Source organism: Glandiceps talaboti, chromosome 7 (genome assembly GCF_964340395.1).
Source record: "Glandiceps talaboti chromosome 7, keGlaTala1.1, whole genome shotgun sequence".
NCBI lineage: Eukaryota > Metazoa > Hemichordata > Enteropneusta > Spengelidae > Glandiceps > Glandiceps talaboti.
Genome location: NC_135555.1, coordinates 25,389,100 through 25,412,640, shown reverse-complemented (window position 1 = coordinate 25,412,640; position 23,541 = coordinate 25,389,100). Strand labels below are relative to the sequence as shown.

General features: G+C 37.0%; 1 protein-coding gene across 1 annotated transcript in view; it reads left to right on the top strand.

Moving 5' to 3' along the window:
- The first annotated feature begins 626 nt into the window (after nt 1-626).
- The window catches only part of LOC144438323 (ubiquitin carboxyl-terminal hydrolase 10-like), a 47,286-nt gene continuing 24,371 nt past the window's right edge, over nt 627-23,541 (top strand). The window contains exons 1-11 of the mRNA XM_078127391.1: nt 627-690; nt 2,820-2,915; nt 3,977-4,031; nt 8,539-9,816; nt 13,567-13,658; nt 14,376-14,485; nt 16,437-16,480; nt 17,373-17,473; nt 17,681-17,786; nt 21,161-21,312; nt 22,897-23,022. Of these exons, the coding sequence (XP_077983517.1) occupies nt 673-690; nt 2,820-2,915; nt 3,977-4,031; nt 8,539-9,816; nt 13,567-13,658; nt 14,376-14,485; nt 16,437-16,480; nt 17,373-17,473; nt 17,681-17,786; nt 21,161-21,312; nt 22,897-23,022 (2,178 nt within the window). The 5' untranslated portion in view covers nt 627-672. The remainder of the gene's footprint in view (nt 691-2,819; nt 2,916-3,976; nt 4,032-8,538; nt 9,817-13,566; nt 13,659-14,375; nt 14,486-16,436; nt 16,481-17,372; nt 17,474-17,680; nt 17,787-21,160; nt 21,313-22,896; nt 23,023-23,541) is intronic.

Genomic DNA, 23,541 nt, shown 5'->3' with positions numbered 1-23,541 from the left:
CTCTGAGAAATACAAGACGATGTGGTACCCTTCCACCGCACTGGCACCCAAACTCGTATTCACTGACTAAAATTCCCGAAGTTCCTCACGATTTTAATAGGCTCCTCTAACTTGTAATAAAAAGATACAGGTATACTTAGATTTGTTCAAAAATTGCTCCGATTGCATATTGCATACAGGAATAAAAATAACATTTAATTTCTCAGTTACGTACTTTAATGAATTATCGTTTTAAAATCAAAACTTCGTTTTTGTCAGAAACGACGCTTTTACACGGATGCATGGATGTCTACCGGCTTGCCATCGAAAGCGCGACCTCGGAGGACACGCCTACTTTATAAAAGTCCATTTGATTGGTCAATCCTTGGTACTCTCTAATATAATTTGCGACGATTTACCCAAAAGTATTGCATATCGTAGGTTCTTCACATTTAGAAAGTTTTGGAATTTATAACAGGAGAAAGTTAAAATATTTTGACCACAAATGTTGCTTTAATTGACACCGCATTCATTGACTAAGCAATACCATTCGCCTTCTTTAACCAATGAAAAATGTTGTACTGAACGTACAACTCCAGAAGAAGAAATTATGGCGCATGCGCCGAGTAAAACGTCACTATTCTCAACATGGCGGCCCTAAGAGCATGGCGTGATTAACCATTTTGCATCGCAATGTCTCTTTCTCATACGGTATGTGCCACCTACAATTTTGTTTTTAGAATAAGGTGTTAATCTGAAGAACAAGAGTAATAGTTGACAGAATTTAATTTTCGGTTAGTTTAGCAGCTGGAATGGTCGTCTTGGCCGTATTGAAATCAGTACGATAATATCTTGTCTGGTTGCACGGAATAAACGACCACTCTCGGACCAGAAATACTAATAGTAGTAGTATATTGGTAGGAAAGTCCTGTTCCCCAATCCATTTCATGGGTAGGAATGCTATAATCCATGTTTGGTTTTGACATGTCCCTTCACTCTCCGTACAGCGAAAGCACATACAGAAAACTACACCAATGCATATAAAATGTATTTGAGGGCGAAAATAAATGCCATCGACCACCCAAATAATGCCATCGATCTAGCAAACATCTCACAGTGTGACCATGACGGTACAATGTTGAATTCCTTCTAAGCTCTACCTCCATGGCCTGACATGGTGCTGAAGTAATCATTGTCTTTTTAATGTCTTGGTTATTTGAATTTGCAAAGTTCAGAAAGAATGCAATCATTTTAAACTTTTAAGTTTTTAATAATAATATGTACAAAAAATACAAGAACTTGTATCAATATATTTATACTGTAAATGGAAGTGTCATAAACCATATTGAATATACATGTCTTCACTACTGTTTCTTCAAAATGGTTGTCACTCTAGCCCATTATACTGACTTGCCATTGTTATATTTATTATGTGGAGCATGCACGCCAGCTTGACTAATTTCACTATTACTTAGTATAATGATTTTTTTTTTGTGGAAAATGCCATGAAGGCCAACACTGACATGTCAGTCACTGCTGAAGTGGTTGTAGTGGTAAAAGTGCAATTTAGCAATGTCAAAAGGAAGCATAACAAAAATGAAGATGGGCAAACAAAGGCAAAAATCTTGATAAAATTCAAGGAAATTGTTCAGCAATCAGGATCATTTGATTAAGCAAAGCAGACATGGTAGTATGCTGGATATGAAATGAAAATGGATTGAAAATAATCTTACAAAGAAAAGGGAAAATAATCTTACAAAGAGAAAGGGAAAATAATCTTACAAAGAGAAAGGGAAAATAATCTTACAAAGAGAAAGGGAAACATTCACATGTAAGCAGGAGTGTAGGTAATTTGAAGAGTACATTGTTTGCTGGACAAATATGAAAAGTAGGTAATTATATCTATGAACAGGACCCAAGAATCTATCAATCAATGAAATATGATTTTAAAACAAATTCCTGAAATCAATTATTGTTGAGTAGCTGATTGGTTTGCTGACTACCAACACTTATCTACATACATGTACATGGTAAGTGGGTGAAAATACTTGAGTTCCTGTTGATAACTGACAAATTCAGAAAAAATAAGTCATCCACAATAAAGTGCTGCAAATCCACATTGGTCAATATTTTGGAATGAAATATGAAAAAAGTGAACTGGATGTCGAAATAAATACCGAGTCTAATCTTTCAAAAAATTGTTGGCATGGCTATCTTTTCGTATGACTGGAACATAATAATTAACAATTGGTAGAATTTATCAAAACTAGGTTGCAACGGACTTCACAAGTATATCTAGTTTCTGTAACATGCCAACATACAATGTACAATAGTTTACGTTTTGTCTTTCAAACTTAAAGTTGCACGTCCGAAGAACTTCAGCACTACTACCATGATTCGTTAGTGTTGAAAATTGGTTTTCTTGTCAATTATACTTGTGTGGTTGACAAAACTGTCTTGAAAAATTGACTTGTTCAAGTTGTTGCTTTGTGTTTTGAGGGCATTTTGGAAAACTTTTTGTTGTCTGCAAACATTCAAGCTATTATATAATCACAGTAATTTTCATATGCAAATGACAAGTTACCATGTACAGTTATATGCGATGTACTCTCCAAAACAGCTATTCTGGTATAACAAAGTTGTTCCAAGCTGTATGTTTCAAAACAAAAAATAGGTGGCAAACACTGACACTGGAAAAGATCAACCTAAGATTGAAAACTGGTGGTGCAGGTGTGAATTTTTCTGCAATTTATTTGGAAGGGCACTGATGTAACTGGAAAAGATCAAGCCAACTATCAATATCAGGATGATAATTTCTTTTAATTTTCCTTTCTCTGCAGGAATTATCATTTGGGGATTTTAGTGGGCTTAGTCAAGAAGAGTACAAGAAACTCTTCAGTACTTTGAGTAGACCACTGAGTAATAACAAAGTACAGGTAAGTGTTCTTCAACAATCAATATTTTTTGCATTACCCAAAAGTATGACAACTGATTAGCCCTCTAATTTGTAAACCTGGATCAGTGTACGACCAGATACACATAATTATTGGTGTGTTATCACACATCAAACTGTAGTCGTTGCCCCCTCCCCACCCCCCACCTACCTGATTTTTCAAAGTTGTACATTTATCTAAACAGACAGTTGTACATGTAGTCAAACAGTAAGAATGTACGTAATCCAGGGCACATAGATTACTAAACATTGTGTCTAGACTACCAAATTAGCAGTAGTCCAGGACACATAGACTATTAGACATGGTATCTAGACTACCAAATTAGTGGTAATCTAGGACACATAGACTACTAAACATTGTATCTAGACTACTAAGTTAGTAGTAGTCCAGGACACATAGATTACTAAACATTGTATCTAGACTACCAAATTAGTGGTAATCCAGGACACATGGATTACTAAATGTGGTATCTACTATCTAGACTACCATTGTACCAAATTAGCAGTAGTCCAGGACACACAGACTACTTAGCATGGTATCTAGACTACCAAATTAGCAGTAGTCCAGGACACACAGACTACTAAACATTGTATCTAGAGTACCAAATTTATAAGGTGGTAGTCTGTAAGACCATTGGAAATCAGTAGAAGATTATAGTTGAATCTGTTCTCATGCCTAAATCTGACTCCCAAATGTAGAAGATAGATTTCTAGCCTGTTGTTATTTTAACTGATGACACACTTTTTGCTGCATAATTAAGATAACGTGGAAGAAAACATTACCCTATCTTCTTGAAGTTGTCATTGATGAGTCAGATCACAATATTGTCATGATAAGACCTAAACAAGAAGTCTGCCAGAGTAATAACCCCTGAACAACAGAAGCTTAGTTACCAGAATGCTTCACATACTGACATGGACTGAGCATTATCATGACCATTTTATAATGTAACATTGTAAAGTACATGTACATGTATGAACAGTGCTATCCAAACTTTTATAGATTTTATCAGATTTCCACCTTTTCATTTCTGTAATTTATAGTTTCCATGGAATGAAGAAGAATATATACAATCAGGAATCCAAGCTTTAAGCATAGGTAAGTAATTTCTGAATCACGTTAGAACAACCATGGCCAACCCATACTAACAATGAAAACTTTGATTGTCTTTTGTACAGATAACAGTGAAACTGATGGGTGGGAAAGTGTAAAACATTAAAATATAAACTAAATGTGCATAGCAACCATTACTGAGCCCTTAGCAATGGCCAAATGCAACTGTCTGTTGAAAAGCAACATTGCTGGATAGGCAAATGAATGAGCTTTAAAAAATTGCTATTATGCATAGCAGTTATAGCAACATTCAGGGTTTTACATGACGCAATATATTACATCTTTTACGCATTATTATGGTCTTGTGACCTTCATAAAAATCAGGAGTGAGTCCTATCGGATGCAAGAATTTCTGTGCAACATTCCCTTCCATTTGAAGTGATTACATTCACTTGCATTAGATTCTGACTACAGTAGAACCCACCCCCACCCCCGACTTGAAATGAAAAGTTCTGGAACTTCATTATCTATTCATCAGGACGTCGCCATTTGCACCAATAGCAAGATTTATACTGCGCCGGTACTTTGTTTCGATACTTTTTCAAACTGTTAACCTTTTTCTGGTTGGGTTAAACATTTCCAATGGTTTTCAACTTTTTAAAATGGCCACTGGTCCGAGACAATAGTTTCTTCGGCAGCAGGCTTTCTGACACAGTTTCTGTCGTAAGAAGTCACCGTTTTTACCGATGAAAGATCAAACTTTCAACGATGGGTGACTCAGTCGTTACTTGTCCACTCTGATAAAAATCTGATGTGTAGATGGGCTACGTTGCGTCTTTTACGTATGTATTTTGTCTTCCGGGTGTTACCGCCTATCTCACCGGTAACAACTGGAAGACAAAAGACGTATGTATAAGACGATGAAGTAAAGGTAAATAAAAGAAACGTAGCCTATCTACACATCGGATTTTAATCAGATTGTTACTTGTCAGACCGTAATGTCATGTTTCAAAGCAAAACGAAAAAAATTCTTTTTCTGAATTGTGTTCAAATTTCAGAAACTCAACTCTTACACAAAATCAAGACTCTAGAAGTCACATAAACAGTGTTTGTTTGTTGTCTATGAAGTTGGACTTATACTACAGATCGTCAGGTAACAAACGGGAGGAAATCTCAAGAGATGAGTGACAATGTAATATCATAGTCATACTCAACTCAACTGTGAACTTTTAACATGTTTATGTTATGATATAATGGCAAAACAAGATCTCCCTTGTGATCATGATGTATAAATACCAATTTCATGCATGTTCAAACTTTGAATGGTTTAGACACTGACTATTACAGACAGCCCCAGATTGTCAGGGAGTTCAAAGAATGCATTGAACAGGTACTTTCAAAATCTCTATAATTTGAATTACAAATGATAAAAATGTAAATGTATGGTATAACAAAGTTCCTATCTCATGGGTGAATAAAGACTGGGATAAAACTTAATTATTTGTATTTTCATTTGTCTTCTCAATGTCATTCAAATCAATTTAATTCTGTTCTGGCTTATTTCAATCGCTCCATTGTACTATTTCCCCATCTTACAGACATTAATTGCTTGGTTTTGTGAATGACCCCCAGATTTCCAGCTGTGACCCCCAAATTTTCAGACCTTGGGTCACAAAGACCCATAACCAAAAAGTGATGTAAAACCCTGCAACATTGCTGGTTAGTCAAATGAATGAGTTTAAAAAAATTGCTATCATGCATAGCAGTTATAGCAACATTGCTAGATAGGAAAATGAATGAGCTGTAAAAAAAGCTACATGTATTATGCGTAGCAGTTATGGCAGCAGCCAAATACCAGTATCTTTTCAAAAGATACAATAGTCTGGTAAATTCAGATGAATAAACAGTGAAAAATAATCACAAACAGTATAACAAATATATATACAAATCAGTTTAACAGCTGGTAACTGACCATGCTCATAGTAACAATCATCAACACTGCAAAGATAACAACCAATTGATTACTCTACCAAGATAGAATGATGACTTGTCAGTCATGCTAACCATAAATACCATGAATCCATGCCAAAACAGGGTTCTGCCAAGCTTGAGAATAGTCCCTGTCGCTAATTAATATTCATGCTAATTTGCTGGTATTCATGAATAAATTAATGATACAATCAAAGTATGTGATGTGCAATCAAAGTAGCCAACGAAAAAGGTAACCCAGTTTTCTTTCTTTGCAAATTTATAATTTTGAACTCAATCTTTGCACATCAATTTTTTTCAAATCACAGTTTTTGATTAGTTTTCTCAGGAAAGCTAAAATGATTTCAAACTAAATGTCCAAAGACGAGAACAGTTTCAAAACTAAAAAGTTGTTTATATGTACATGTACACATCGCGTCTGGTCAAAATCTTGTGATACATGAGACTTGCTCAGGGTTTTACATCACTTTTTGGTGATGGGGATCTTTGTGACCCAGGGTCTGAAAATTTGGGGGTCACAGCTGGAAATCTGGGGGTCATTCACAAAACCAAGCAATTAATGTCTGTAAGATGGGGAAATAGTACAATGGAGCGATTGAAATAAGCCAGAACAGAATTAAATTGATTTGAATGAAATTGAGAAGGCAAATGAAAAAACAAATAATTAATCCCAGTCTTTATTCACCCATGAGATACGAACTTTGTTATAACACACATTTACATTTTTATCGTTCGTAATTCAAATTATAGAGATTTTGAAAGTACCTGTTCAATGCATTCCTTGAACTCCCTGGCAAACCATTGTTTGAACATGCATGAAATCAGCATTTATACATGATCGCAAGGGAGATCTTGTTTAGCCATTATATCATAACATAAACATGTTAACAGTTCGCTGTTGAGTTGAGTATGACAGTGACTATGATATTACATTGTCACTCATCTCTTGAGATTTCCTCCCGTTTGTTACCTGACGATCTGTAGTAAAGTCCAACTTCATGGACAACAAACAAACACTGTTTATGTGACTTCTAGAGTCTTGATTTCGTGTAAGAGTTGAGTTTCTGAAATTTGAACACAATTCAGAAAAAGAATTTTTTTCCTTTTGCTTTGAAACATGACATTACGGTCTGACAAGTAACAATCTGATTAAAATCCGATGTGTAGATAGGCTACGTTTCTTTTATTTACCTTTACTTCATCGTCTTATACATACGTCTTTTTTCTTCCGGTTGTTACTGGTGAGATAGGCGGTAACACCCGGAAGACAAAATACGTACGTAAAAGACGTAATTACAAGGACGCATGGAAGTACTACGTAGCCTATCTAATCAGATTGGACAAGTGACAACACCATTTAAAACGACTGAGCCACCCATTGTTGAAAGTTCAATCCTTCGTCGGTAAAACTGGTGACTTCGTACTAGTACCACGGCAGAGTCTGTGTCAGACAGCCTGCCGCCGCCGAAGAAACTATCGTCTCGGACCAGTGGCCATTTTAAAAAGTTGAAAACCATTGGAAATGTTTAACCCAATCAGAAAAAAAGTTAATAGTTTGAAAAAGTATCGAAACAAAGCACCGACACAGTATATATCTTGCTATTGGTGCAAATGGCGACATCCTGATGAATAAATAATGAAGTTCTGGAACTTTTCATTTCAAGTTGGGGGGTTTCTACTGTAATCAGAATCTAATGCAATCACTTCAAACGGAGAGGAATATTATATCTTGCGCCGAAATTCTTGTGTCTGATAGGACGCACTCCTGATTTTTATGAGGGTCACAAGGCCATAATAATGCGTAAAAGACGCAATATATTGCATCATGTAAAACCCTGCTTGCTATATGTTACTATTGAGGACTCAAAAATCTCGCAATAGTTTGTGACGTTGTTACCCTCTGTGTTGGAAAATACATGCTTTCATTGTCGCATGATGTACTATATCAAACTATTAACGAAAAGTGTTTTCAGAGTAAAATTTAACTGAAAACTAATGATCGGACACAATGCCACCATTTTATCAAAAGGTATATGAGGCTGTTATACTTTTTTGATGATGATGAATGCTAGTCAAAAGTCTACAATATCATGTTTGCCATCTAATTCACACATTACCAGACATGCAGATATCAATGTATAGCGTCAGCTGTGGTCAATTCACACTTCGTCTTTATAAATAGTCGAGTATTTGTCATTATTGTAATTAATGGTCATCTACATTGTTCTTTTCTGAAAGACATTTTTGTTGTTCAGTATCCTTTAAGTCAATCAATATGCATGGATGGGTGGAAAACTTAGGTGACAATGATGGATCAACACAAGGGGAAGGAGAAAAATTCATGTCAAGTAGTTAAGGTCAGCAACCTCTGAGTCAAGGTTGGCAATTGTGAGTGGTGGTGAGCTGGACCCTACCCAAACTTTGCGGTTGTATTACAACATCATTGGCGGTATCTTTGAACATGGCATGTAAGGATATGAGCATGTAAAATTGTTGTGTGAACACTATTTTCAATAACCCTACAATGGCTTACAATATTTTCATTGTTTTGTTTTCTACTCAGAAGAGATTCCTGTAAGTGATACTAGTAACTATGTAGTGACTGATGCACAGACAACTACATCATCTTTAGATTCATCAAAACCAGTACCAAATGTTGTTAGTCAGAATGAGGGAAGCTTGCTACTTGTCAACGAACAAACAACCACTGCTGAAAGCTCAAAAGAGAACTTCTGTGAAGGAACTACTGAACAAACTTCTACAGAAGACTATTCTGTTGGCTTCGGTAATGGAGATGAAGACTCTGGTGGAACAGGCATTGGCAATAATGGGGGCAAACGTCGACGCAAAAAGAAACGAGACCCCAGTTATTACTTGAAATACTATGATAATCCGGAGCTTTATCATAATGAAAACAGTGAGAGGGATGCCAAAAATGGCAGGAGAATGGACTATCAAACAGAACTAGGAGAGATACAAAATGTGCCATTAGAGAAATCTGATTCTGCTGGTGGAGGAATTGAAAGTGATTTGCAAGGTGCTTGTACAGTTGACTCATCTGTGCCTGACAGGAGCAAAGAAACAGATAGTGACACTTCTACAGGGCAGATTTCTGTGATCACAAATAACATAAACTCACAGCAACTACGCAGCAATTCACCCTTAGACACAGAGCCAGTACCCCCAAGGACTAAAGAACAGAATGTTCAAGTTTTATCTACTGAAGCTGCCTCCATTCTTGAGGTGGACAAAACGCTTTCTGTTGAATCAAATACAACTCCCCAAACAATCGGCAATCAAAATAGCATGTCTGAAAATGTGACCATAAAAGGTGATCAAGGCATAACTATTAGCATAGAGGATGAAAAAGAAGCCTCAGTCTCACAGAATTCAAGTAAAACCATTGATGATGAGGATGCTTGTGGTCCTATATCTGCTGACAGTACACTGCATACTGCAGAAGAAGAATTACATAAACTAGAAAGTACAGCTGTGCCAAGTCAGTCTGTACCCACAGATAGTCCTGCCATTTCAGATGAAAAGAATCCATTAGTAGTCAAACCTGAGACTTCCTTATCAGAGGGTGTGCAAGAAATCACAGCAATTGACTCTCAAAGTGATAATGACAGCATTTCTAAACCCAAAGTTTCATCATGGGCTGGCTTGTTCAAAAATACTGCCACTCCTGCCAGTGGCCCAATTGCTTATGTCAGTCATGCTAGTAGCAGTGTCAATGAACCTGCTAAAACTCAGACAGTTGCTAAGAAAAGTCCAGATGAAGCTTTTGTACAGGATAAACCAGTGTCTCCGGAAGAAGATAAACTAGCAAAGGAATTGGGAGGTAAGCATATTCACTTGGTTTCAGAGATACCATGGAAGTAGAACCCCAGGAAGGACAACTGGTCATAGATCAAAGGGACAGTCATCGCCTCCGCTGTTTGCTAAGAAAACAAGTTTCTTTTCGTAGTACTGGGGTGTGAACAGCAACTTTTAAAGATCGTAACAAGCTTAGCATATTGATGAGGGCGTCCAGGTTTTGTTCGGGTGTTCTCGACTATTATCGGTAGCGTCATGACGCATCATTGATCTAAACATGGCCATCGACAAGCAATTCTGTGGCATGGCATGCGTGACTTCTGACTTTGACTATGAGGAAAATTCTTTCAACACGAACGATGCTGATACTATTGAAAGTGCTATTGTGGAAGAGGGGTGTTTTTGTGTATGTAAGGGCCCGGAGTCGGGCTCAATGATAACGTGTGACGGCGAAGGTTGTCATGTTGGAAATAACGAAATAAACATAAACAGTCGGGTGTGATCACAACATTACGCGTAATAACCTTGAAAATCGGCGACTTTTGACAGCCATTTGAAGCTTTGCAGCAATCTGCAGCTGAAAGATTTTGGTGTCATCGGAAAGCTTATAATCAGCGCTTCAAATTTTACTAAGAAACTTCTTTCGGAGATTGTCGCGAAGAAAACAGTCGGGAGGTGGAATTAACTCACAAAAAATGGCATGGAAGTTAAAAATCTTCATAACTTATCTAGTTGTCGCCTGATTTTCAAATGTTTGGTACGACCAAGCTCGTAGTGACGCAATCTAACTGCTGAAACACTCTGCGCAGTCGCATTGACCCCCCTATTCAACTGCGCTTGCATAGCAACGACCCTGGCTTTTGGAACGCCTTAACAACAGAAGAAGGGCGTTCTTGAACCGCGGAGGCGATGACTGTACAAAAGGGACTCAACACAATAGAGACAAAGGGATTAACTTGGTCTAAAACAAAAGATTTTAAATCGGATTAAGCCAGTTGTCCTTCCTGGGGTTCTACTTCCATGGAGATACTAAGTTAGCAGTATTGCACACAGTATTGTGAAAAAAACACAATCTTAACGGCTGATTTGCTAGGTTATATGGAAATCAAAAGTTGTGGCCTGTGTCACCAAAAGAAGTGGGACACTCTGTGCTCATATCTAGAATCTAAGTAATCTCATTGAATTATATAGTACAGTACTCAATAGAATCTAAGTGATCTCATTGAATTATATGGTACAGTACTCAATAGAATCTAAGAGATCTCATTGAATTATATAGTACAGTACTCAATAGAATCTAAGTGATCTCATTGAATTATATAGTACAGTACTCAATAGAATCTAAGTGATCTCATTGAATTATATAGTACAGTACTCAATAGAATCTAAGAGATCTCATTGAATTATATAGTACAGTACTCAATAGAATCTAAGTGATCTCATTGAATTATATAGTACAGTACTCAATAGAATCTAAGTGATCTCATTGAATTATATAGTACAGTACTCAATAGAATCTAAGTGATCTCATTGAATTATATAGTACAGTACTCAATAGAATCTAAGAGATCTCATTGAATTATATAGTACAGTACTCAATAGAATCTAAGTGATCTCATTGAATTATATAGTACAGTACTCAATAGAATCTAAGTGATCTCATTGAATTATATAGTACAGTACTCAATAGAATCTAAGTGATCTCATTGAATTATATAGTACAGTACTCAATAGAATCTAAGTGATCTCATTGAATTATATAGTACAGTACTCAATAGAATCTAAGTGATCTCATTGAATTATATAGTACAGTACTCAATAGAATCTAAGAGATCTCATTGAATTATATAGTACAGTACTCAATAGAATCTAAGTGATCTCATTGAATTATATGGTACAGTACTCAATAGAATCTAAGTGATCTCATTGAATTATATAGTACAGTGCTCAATAGAATCTAAGAGATCTCATTGAATTATATAGTACAGTACTCAATAGAATCTAAGTGATCTCATTGAATTATATAGTACAGTACTCAATAGAATCTAAGTGATCTCATTGAATTATATAGTACAGTACTCAATAGAATCTAAGTGATCTCATTGAATTATATAGTACAGTACTCAATAGAATCTAAGAGATCTCATTGAATTATATAGTACAGTACTCAATAGAATCTAAGTGATCTCATTGAATTATATAGTACAGTACTCAATAGAATCTAAGTGATCTCATTGAATTATATAGTACAGTGCTCAATAGAATCTAAGAGATCTCATTGAATTATATAGTACAGTACTCAATAGAATCTAAGTGATCTCATTGAATTATATAGTACAGTACTCAATAGAATCTAAGTGATCTCATTGAATTATATAGTACAGTGCTCAATAGAATCTAAGAGATCTCATTGAATTATATAGTACAGTACTCAATAGAATCTAAGTGATCTCATTGAATTATATAGTACAGTACTCAATAGAATCTAAGTGATCTCATTGAATTATATAGTACAGTACTCAATAGAATCTAAGTGATCTCATTGAATTATATAGTACAGTACTCAATAGAATCTAAGAGATCTCATTGAATTATATAGTACAGTACTCAATAGAATCTAAGTGATCTCATTGAATTATATAGTACAGTACTCAATAGAATCTAAGTAATCTCATTGAATTATATAGTACAGTACTCAATAGAATCTAAGTGATCTCATTGAATTATATAGTACAGTACTCAATAGAATCTAAGTGATCTCATTGAACTACATTACTATGTATATATACATTTATTGAATGGAATTTACATATTTTTATTGAGAATTTTAACTGACGTCCTAGCCTGTGCAACTCCCTTAAAACTCAATGACCAAACCATGACAGAAAGGAAGATTTCTTGTTGTTTGTGGGACCTACATGTTGTAAATCAAACCAATAAATATGTGGAGCTACTCCTGTCAATATGAAAAACTAAATGCAAATTATGCATGTTTCACCCTAGTTTCAGCATTAGCATTAGGTATTTAATTGTTACTAGCCCTAGCCATGTTGGAAAAAGTTTGATAGGCTATAGGAATTATGGTTTGTGTGCCTGTATCTGTAGTTTTAATAGAGCTATAGGAATTATGGTTTGTGTGCCTGTATCTGTAGTTTTAATAGGGCTATAGGAATTATGGTTTGTGTGCCTGTATCTGTAGTTTTAATAGGGCTATAGGAATTATGGTTTGTGTGCCTGTATCTGTAGTTTTAATAGGGCTATAGGAATTATGGTTTGTGTGCCTGTATCTGTAGTTTTAATAGGGCTATAGGAATTATGGTTTGTGTGCCTGTATCTGTAGTTTTAATAGGGCTATAGGAATTATGGTTTGTGTGCCTGTATCTGTAGTTTTAATAGGGCTATAGGAATTATGGTTTGTGTGCCTGTATCTGTAGTTTTAATAGAGCTATAGGAATTATGGTTTGTGTGCCTGTATCTGTAGTTTTAATAGGGCTATAGGAATTATGGTTTGTGTGCCTGTATCTGTAGTTTTAATAGGGCTATAGGAATTATGGTTTGTGTGCCTGTATCTGTAGTTTTAATAGGGCTATAGGAATTATGGTTTGTGTTGTGTCTGTCAGGCTAATTTCACCAGGACGTGATGGAAAAACTATACTGAAACACAAAAATGTTACCATATTTCACAGAATTAATGATGTTCTTTATAATGGTAGATAAAATGCTGTTTGCTGATATACAATACAACTAATATCCTCCTTATTTGTTTATTTTTCAGAGTTCTTACTCACTGTCAAGTTTCCATACCGTGCACTGGCATTTCAGCCAAGAGGGTTAAACAATGTAGGAAACTGGTGCTATGTTAATGCAGTATCCTTTAGTAGTGGACATACGTATATAGGGTTAACCCTGGTCAGTCCCCAGCCACACTTATAACATATTCCCACAAAGCATTTACAAAGCAACATGCTGACTTTGACCCCGACATGGTACATAAAGCCATCGCTTTGTTTTGCGAATATGCTAATTTGACCAAATGGCGGCCATATTTGGATTTCTAAGTCAATAATTTCTGTATAACTCAAAAACTAATACATATTGACGTCATTCACGTCTTTTAACAATGCGCATTTCCAGACTGGTGATAGAGGGACTGTTTGTCTCCAACTTTTCTGGCAAAGAATATGTCATTGATAATGGAGTTATTACAATCTATTGTGCTGGACTTGGCAGGTATTTTTAGTGGCAACACTTTACATTCTGTCTTGGACAGTTCTTCAGGCAACTGATCTAGTATGGTTGACAACATTCATAAACGTAACAGTTTATTGAATTCTTAGTAAACAGAAAACAGGTTTGGCTGCAAGCATTGTGCCACTTCAAAAAAACATTTGAAACACTCATTTTGAAAACCTTCTTTCTGTGAACATAAAATCTCACCATTGCATGAGGCAGTTCCCAGCCCTGTTTGAGAACTGTAAATTATAAGATAGCTTACATGTGGGGCTCCCATGCCAGCACAAGTAGTTCAAGTTTTATATTGAATGTCTTTTTTCCTCAGTAAATTCCTTAATCAGTGACTTACAGATTTTACAGGCATTGTTGGCATGCCCACCACTATACAATTTACTGAAATCACTACCAGTTACACCACTGTCCAGACGAGGTCAAAGTTCAACTCCAATGATGGATAGTTTGTAAGTATTTGCTATGATTATGAGTAGCCCAGGCCCTGGTATGAGTAGCCCAGGCCATGCTATGAATAGCCCAGGCCAGGCTCTGAGTACGTGTACCCCAGGCCCTGTTATGAGTAGTCCAGGCCATGTTATGAGTAGCCCAGGCCATGCTATAAATAGCCCAGGCCCTGCTATGAGTAGACTAGGCCATGCTATGAATAGCCCAGGCCATGCTGTGAGTAGACTAGGCCAGGCTATAAGTAGCCAGGCCAGGCTATGAGTAGCCCAGGCTAGGCTATGAGTAGCCCAGGCTATGCTATGAGTAGACTAGGCCAAGCTATAAGTAGACTAGGCCAGGCTATAAGTAGCCAGGCCAGGCAAGAAGTAGCCAGGCCATGCTATGAGTAGCCCAGGCCATGCTATAAGTAGTCCAGGCTAAGCTATGAGTAGACTAGGCTATGCTATGAGTAGCCCAGGCTAAGCTATGAGTAGACTAGGCTATGCTATGAGTAGCCCAGGCTAAGCTATGAGTAGACTAGGCTATGCTATGAGTAGCCCAGGCTATGCTATGAGTAGACTAGGCTATGCTATGAGTAGACTAGGTCAGGCTACATGTATGAGTAGACTAGGCCAGGCTATAAGTAGCCCAGGCTAGGCTATGAGTAGACTAGGCTATGCTATGAGTAGCCCAGGCTAGGCTATGAGTAGACTAGGCTATGCTATGAGTAGACTAGGCCATGCTATGAGTAGCCCAGGCTAGGCTATGAGTAGACTAGGCTATGCTATGAGTAGACTAGGCTAGGCTATGAGTAGCCCAGGCCATGCTATGAGTAGACTAGGCTATGCTATGAGTAGCCCAGGCCATGCTATGAGTAGACTAGGCCAGGCTACATGTATGGGTAGACTAGGCCAGGCTATAAGTAGCCAGGCCAGGCTATGAGTAGACTAGGCCAGGCTATAAGTAGTCCAGGCTATGCTATGAATAGACTAGGCTATGCTATGAGTAGACTAGGCTAGGCTATGAGTAGACTAGGCCAGGCTATGAGTAGACTAGGCTATGCTATGAGTAGCCCAGGCTAGGCTATGAGTACACTAGGCTATGCTATGAGTAGCCCAGGCCAGGCTATGAGTAGACTAGGCCAGGCTACATGTATGAGTAGACTAGGCCAGGCTACATGTATGAGTAGACTAGGCCAGGCTATGAGTAGACTAGGCCAGGCTATGAGTAGACTAGGCCATGCTATGAGTAGCCCAGGCCATGCTATGTGTAGCCCAGGCCATGCTATGAGTAGACTAGGCCATGCTATAAGTTGCCAGGCCATGCTATGAGTAGACTAGGCCAGGCTATTAGCCCAGGCCAGGTTATTATAATTCTACAAGTAAAGTATAATGTGCTGGATCATTTGAGTAGCTAGTGCATAATATACTGCTTGCACATTTATGCAAATTAATATGCTAATATATATGCAAATTAGTGACCGTAATTTTTGCATCTGTGGACAACACAAAGTTCCATTCGCGTTCAGGACCATGTCATCGTTATACTATATTGTTGAAGGCGATATGCTTAGTCTGATGGTTTAGTGTTATTCTAGAGCTTTCCATTGATATGCAATACATGTATGGCGGCCCTGATGTGAGTCTGGGAAGTTTGACGGCCAATTTGAAACTAATTGGCTTGGTATTTGATGGGGGATATGGTAACAGGACAACTGCCCCCCGGACAATTGCCCCCGGACAATTGCCCCCGAAGGACAATTGCCCCCGAAGGACAACTGCCCCCGGACAACTGCCCCCCCCCGACTACTGCCCCGAACGAAAAAAAAAACTAGTATTACAGATGTACGAGTTTGTCATTCATTAAAAAGTCACCATCGGTAACTATTGTCTGATGATACTGTACATACTAAAACCTGTTCCTTTTGTTGAAAAAAATCAAGTAAACACAATTTATTCTATTATTTCATTTCAGAGGGGAATTTGTCAATGAATTTCTGCCAATGCCACCTAAACCTGGTAAGTAATATTATTGTTGTCATTCTATTAGTCAACACAACGATTGAAGTTTTGTTTGTCGTTTGTGGAATGGGAAAACTAAGAGGGGTGGTGGTGTACAAATGGATGGGGTGGTATACAACCCCCAACCCCCCCATACCAGCATGCATGTGTTGTTTTATTTACTTGCAATCTTAGTTTTACAAATATATATGCTAGTATTGACCCTTGCTTGAATTGGTGTGAAAATATAATACATGTACATGATGAATATTTAAAGTATATGTGAGCTTGGTTCAAATAGCTAGGTTCTTGGTATGAAGACATTACATCAGGGAATACTAGACATCACCACCAAGACTACATATACATGTACATTTGTATATGACCAAGACTGATTTACAAAGGTTATATAATACACAAGCAGTTCAAAGTTTCTAGCATTGAGCTCTTGATCTGTCTTGGTCGAAGCTAACTAACTCATTGAGATAGTGAGCTACACAAAGCTAACTAACTCATTGAGTTAACTAGCTACACAAAGCTAACTAACTCATTGAGATAACTAGCTACACAAAGCTAACTAACTCATTGGGATAACTATCTGCACAAAGCTAACTAACTCATTGAGTTAACTAGCTACACAAAGCTAACTAACTCATTGAGATAACTAGCTACACAAAGCTAACTAACTCATTGAGATAACTAGCTACACAAAGCTAACTAACTCATTGACTTAACTAGCTACACAAAGCTAACTAACTCATTGAGATAGTGAGCTACACAAAGCTAACTAACTCATTGAGATAACTAGCTACACAAAGCTAACTAACTGATTGAAATTGTAAATATAGTATGGGTTGTAGTGTACAAGTTTTATACCTAATATTTTGATATTGTTTCTATTGTATAACAGGCGGCAAGAGAACTGCACAAGATTTACGTCCAGGAGCACCGTTTGAACCCACTTATATCTACAATCTGTTGACTATGCTGAAATCAAGCATGTCCATACGGGTAAGCTTACACTTGTATCTTTGAGAAAAGAGGATAGGAATACTTTCATATGAATAAGATCATGCACTTTAATTTGTGGCTATCTCAACAGGAAGGTCACTTGTACATTTTAACATAAACCTATTCTCACAAATGTTTATGAAAAGATCCGTCATCGTTGAGAAGTCCTCTGTAATTCTTATTTATTTGTCTGTATTCTCTGTATAGGGAAGACAAGAAGATGCCGAGGAATTCCTTGGGTTTATACTCAATGGTTTACATGAAGAAATGTTGTCCTGTACACGATATGTCAACAGTAGTAAAGAAGAAACAAGTATGTCAAATTGAGTTATAGTATTTTAATCATATATGATGTAGGGTACTTGAAACTTAAATGATCTTGTCTTTGACCTTCATTCAACCTCTGCAATCCCTACATAGATGTGTATTGACAAGAACTAACATGACAACAATTCAGTACATTTTTGTAAACATTGAAAGAAGACGAAACTGCTCCGTGTCACTGTGTGGATGGAAATTGAAATTAAACAAATACATAGTTTTCAAGAGGGATAGTTATCTGACAAAACTTTCTGCTATGATGAATTTGTTGGTGTACGTTCACTAAGAGATGGAAAGCTACATCAGCTGTTGCCACAGATGATGAATCTGACTTTGGATTATGTGATTCAGAATTTAGTGAATCGTAGAGTGAGGAAGGAGAGGACTGTGATCTCTTAGAGATTGCAGATACATGCAATGTAGATTTATTGATTCATTCACCCATATTATCTACAATCTATGTATCTGTACTTCTATGGCCCGGAATGAATACATTCAGTCTAAGACCATAATCTATAGGAACAGATTATGCGAGAATGAATATTCATAGTCTCTGGGTTCATATTTACAAATGAAAATCTCTACTCACAAAGTCAAAAATTACTTGGTTGCGAATCCAAAATTTGCTTCCAAGTAATTTTTTGACTCTGTGAGTGGAAAGTTTCAATTGTAAGAACAGATTGATGAAATAAAAGTGGATAGTAAACAATTTGTTGTACTATCTTTTACTTTAGATATCAAAAGATATGTTGTATCATATTAAAGTTCAAAATCATTTGATCTGTAAGTGGAGGGGGGGGGGGGTGTCGTGATGTAGATACAGGTTGTGAATGTGAACTGCATTGAGTATGGACCAGCAGTTTTCCTTAAGGACCAGTAGCATTTGCTACATGTCGGTCCTTATGACCAGTAGTCATTTTCCCTGAAGTTCACACACTGCTTATAATTGTTTCTATATAACAGACTAAGTGCAAACAATTAGAGGGAGATGGAGGGGATTGTCTGGTGAAATGATTCATACACTTCAAACTAAATATTTCCAGTTATTGATGATGGTAGTATGATAACTATTTATTGTTAGAATACATCAGGAAACACTACTTTCCACTTTGCATTCACCAGAAGGAAAATACATAGTTATTGCTAGTAATAAGGGAAATACGTAGTTATTGCTAGTAATAAGGGAAATACTGTACTCCGGGTAATTATTCGCGCATTTTTAATTTCGCGCAATTTCGCGCTCGACCGTGACCGCGAAATTAAAACTGCGCGGATGTACTTGTGTGCGCCCCCATGCGGCAAGTATTTAACTTCTTTCTTTTTTGTTACAATCACTCCGTATACAACCACACACGGTACACGCAAACACACTGACACACGAGTTTTCAGACAACACCCAATAAAGTATTTGCAACGAAGTTTTACAAAGAATTATGAATCTTTATTTCCAATTTTGGAAAGAATCTCAGAGGAGTACTGCTGATAAGACCCTCGCTTCCGTTTTGTAGAACCGTTGTTTGTTTTGATGAGGCACGCATCGATGTTTTCGTTGACCTCGACATGTAGATAATTGACTTTGGCTTTCCCATCGGCATGCAAGGGTAAACAATGCCTTCTGTAAACATGCTATACCAAATCATATACTGTTGTCCTCGCTTGGTACATGTAATTCCGACATCTTTGCTACCTCTGATTTGCAAAAAGATGACTTCAATTCTGGTCGACACATTATGTGACTGTACAAACACGTGTGTGGTGTACGGGCCTTAGTTTGCTGTCAGTATACGTAAGTTAACAGTATCTCTCTTCCCATCGCTCATTCCATTTTGGCTGTGTGTTGTGTGGGCATTGATAACACTAATGTACGTGTATCTAAGTAATAAATGCTATTTCTTGCCAATTATTTTGTAATAGACTAAACATTCCATAATCAAAAATACACACCACTCGGTTTCATTTCACCAACATTAAGATGTAACATTTCAAAATTCAAAGACCAACCCTACGGAGAAATGGTATGTGCTATGGTGCGTCTTGTACAATCTTATCTAATGTTATCAGCAATAAAGGAAGTCACGTTGACAGCATGAACAGTCCTAGAACACCGTGGGAGTTTATTTTAGAACATGACAGATATAAACTAAGTCATAAAGCTTTCCGTCAACCGACATCAGAGGCACCGGCTGTTGTTTTGTGTCACTTATCATATACAGTATTGTAAGTAACGTGTAGCAATCGGATCATTCTCTGTGACTTCGGATACTGAGTATCAAAATGTAACCAACGTGACCTTTTGAACTTCATTCCAAAAAGACGCAAAACAGAGACAATGACGTGATTTGATTAGTGTTTCACCAAACGTGTGACTGTACCATATTGACGCATGTGTGTTGACGGCTCCTGCTTTGAGGCTGTGAGCTACCCGACTTTCGTATTGTGTGATCTGGTAACTTGTTTAGTACATAATTGAACAAATTAACACCTACATTTGTCACAAGTCAACGTGTCACAGTATCTTCGCAGTTGGAAACAATAGAGCACTGCAACTGACGGATGCCGACAGAGCAATACTGCCCATCAATCAGTGTCAAATTTCATTGTTCTCAGCTCAACGTATTGTTTATGTTCACACAAAAAATCCACTGACGGCCTTGCGCGAAAATTAAACTGCGCGTAATCACCGTGATCTCCCAAAGCGTGAAAATAAGACTGCGCAATAATTTTCCGGTTCACAGTACATAGTTATTGCTAGTAATAAGGGAAGTACATAGTTATTGCTAGTAATAAGGGAAATACATAGTTATTGCTGGTAATAAGGGAAATACATAGTTATTGCTAGTAATAAGGGAAATACATAGTTATTGCTAGTAATAAGGGAAGTACATAGTTATTGCTAGTAATAAGGGAAATACATAGTTATTGCTAGTAATAAGGGAAGTACATAGTTATTGCTAGTAATAAGGGAAATACATAGTTATTGCTGGTAATAAGGGAAATACATAGTTATTGCTAGTAATAAGGGAAATACATAGTTATTGCTAGTAATAAGGGAAATACATAGTTATTGCTGGTAATAACTCTAGTAATACATGTATCTCTAGAAGAGAAATGCATGGTTATTGCTAGTAATATAGTAATATCTCTAGAACAAATTAATTTAAGAAAATAGTTGTAGTATGTTGTATATTTTTGCTGACCATACATGTACTTTATACAAATAAACAGTAAAAGAATGATGCAAAACAAGTTTTCATGAGCTTGTAGTGTTTTCAGCACAACTGTACTAAGGTTCAGTAATCCCGGAGAGGCTCGGATAATCAGAGTTGTACTGTACTCACACAGTGCCTTCACTCTTTTTGATTTTAGAACCCAATAATATGAATGGTCCATCCCTTCAAAACTCCAATGGACCATCAGATGGAGTGGTGGTATCATCAACTGTTGATGAAGATGAAGATGATAATGATGAAGAGTGGGAACAAGTAGGACCTAAGAATAAAAGTAGCATTACAAGAAGTGTAAGCAACCAAACCTTGACATTTATTTTATAGCCCAACTGAACTAAGATGCAGTAGTCTTGTAGGTGTGGTTAAATCCAACTTCACTCAGTCTTTGATATCATTGTTATTGTTGTAGGCCAACTTCACTCAGTCTTTGATATCATTGTTATTGTCATAGGGCAACTTCACTCAGTCTTTGATATCATTGTTATTGTTGTAGGCCAACTTCACCCAGTCTTTGATATCATTGTTATTGTCATAGGCCAACTTCACTCAGTCTTTGATATCATTGTTATTGTCATAGGCCAACTTCACTCAGTCTTTGATATCATTGTTATTGTCATAGGCCAACTTCACTCAGTCTTTGATATCATTGTTATTGTCGTAGGGCAACTTCACTCAGTCTTTGATATCATTGTTATTGTCATAGGCCAACTTCACTCAGTCTTTGATATCATTGTTATTGTCATAGGCCAACTTCACTCAGTCTTTGATATCATTGTTATTGTCGTAGGGCAACTTCACTCAGTCTTTGATATCATTGTTATTGTCATAGGCCAACTTCACTCAGTCTTTGATATCAATGTTATTGTCGTAGGCCAACTTCACTCAGTCTTTGATATCAATGTTATTGTTGTAGGCCAACTTCACTCAGTCTTTGATATCATTGTTATTGTTATAGGCCAACTTCACTCAGTCTTTGATATCATTGTTATTGTTGTAGGCCAACTTCACTCAGTCTTTGATATCATTGTTATTGTCATAGGCCAACTTCACTCAGTCTTTGATATCATTGTTATTGTCGTAGGGCAACTTCACTCAGTCTTTGATATCATTGTTATTGTTATAGGCCAACTTCACTCCATCTTTGATATCATTGTTATTGTCGTAGGCCAACTTCACTCAGTCTTTGATATTGTTATTGTTGTAGGCCAACTTCACTCAGTCTTTGATATCATTGTTATTGTTATAGGCCAACTTCACTCCATCTTTGATATCATTGTTATTGTCGTAGGCCAACTTCACTCGGCCTTTGATATCAATGTTATTGTCGTAGGCCAACTTCACTCAGTCTTTGATATCATTGTTATTGTCGTAGGCCAACTTCACTCAGTCTTTGATATCATTGTTATTGTCGTAGGCCAACTTCACTCCATCTTTGATATCATTGTTATTGTCGTAGGCCAACTTCACTCAGTCTTTGATATCATTGTTATTGTCATAGGCCAACTTCACTTGGCCTTTGATATCATTGTTATTGTTATAGGCCAACTTCACTCCATCTTTGATATCATTGTTATTGTCGTAGGCCAACTTCACTCGGTCTTTGATATCATTGTTATTGTCGTAGGCCAACTTCACTCAGTCTTTGATATCATTGTTATTGTCGTAGGCCAACTTCACTCCATCTTTGATATCATTGTTATTGTCATAGGCCAACTTCACTCAGTCTTTGATATCAATGTTATTGTCGTAGGCCAACTTCACTCAGTCTTTGATATCAATGTTATTGTCGTAGGCCAACTTCACTCAGTCTTTGATATCAATGTTATTGTCGTAGGCCAACTTCACTCAGTCTTTAATATCTGATCAATGTTATAGGCCAACTTCACTCAGTCTTTGATATCTGACATATTTGGAGGACAGATGAGATCAGCTTTACATCAACATGGCTCTAAAGAGTCGGCAACACTTCAGCCATTCTTTACTCTACAGCTGGACATTCAGGTGAGTCAAGTATTTTCTCAATTAATGTTGAAGTAAAAGGTGTAATTTGTTGTGTTGCTATGGCGACAAGCCATAATGTGAAATATCTGTTGTACAAAAATGCAACAATCACAAATCAACAACAAGTTTATTAGCCAAAACGGCAAAGATGTCTGTCCATGTCCACGTCTATCTCAAATACGCATGGGCCAATTCCAACCAAACTTTCAGTAAACATCAAATAATGTCCTGTGCATATGCACGTCAGTTTGTGTTTATGAGGTGCTTTTACAATGGACTCTGTCCATACATCTGTGCATTCAGGTATCCATCCATTGTACATCATTCTCATACATGCAATATCTGATTTCTTTCAATTCTGACACAAAGATGGCATATCATGTGGGACATATTTGTTTTTTTTATATATGCAAATTTGAGCAAATGGCGGCCATATTTGTAGTTAAAAACCAACATTTACTGCATAACTCAAAAACTGTAATGCACAGACTCTCCATACAAGTGTCTATCCCATATTCT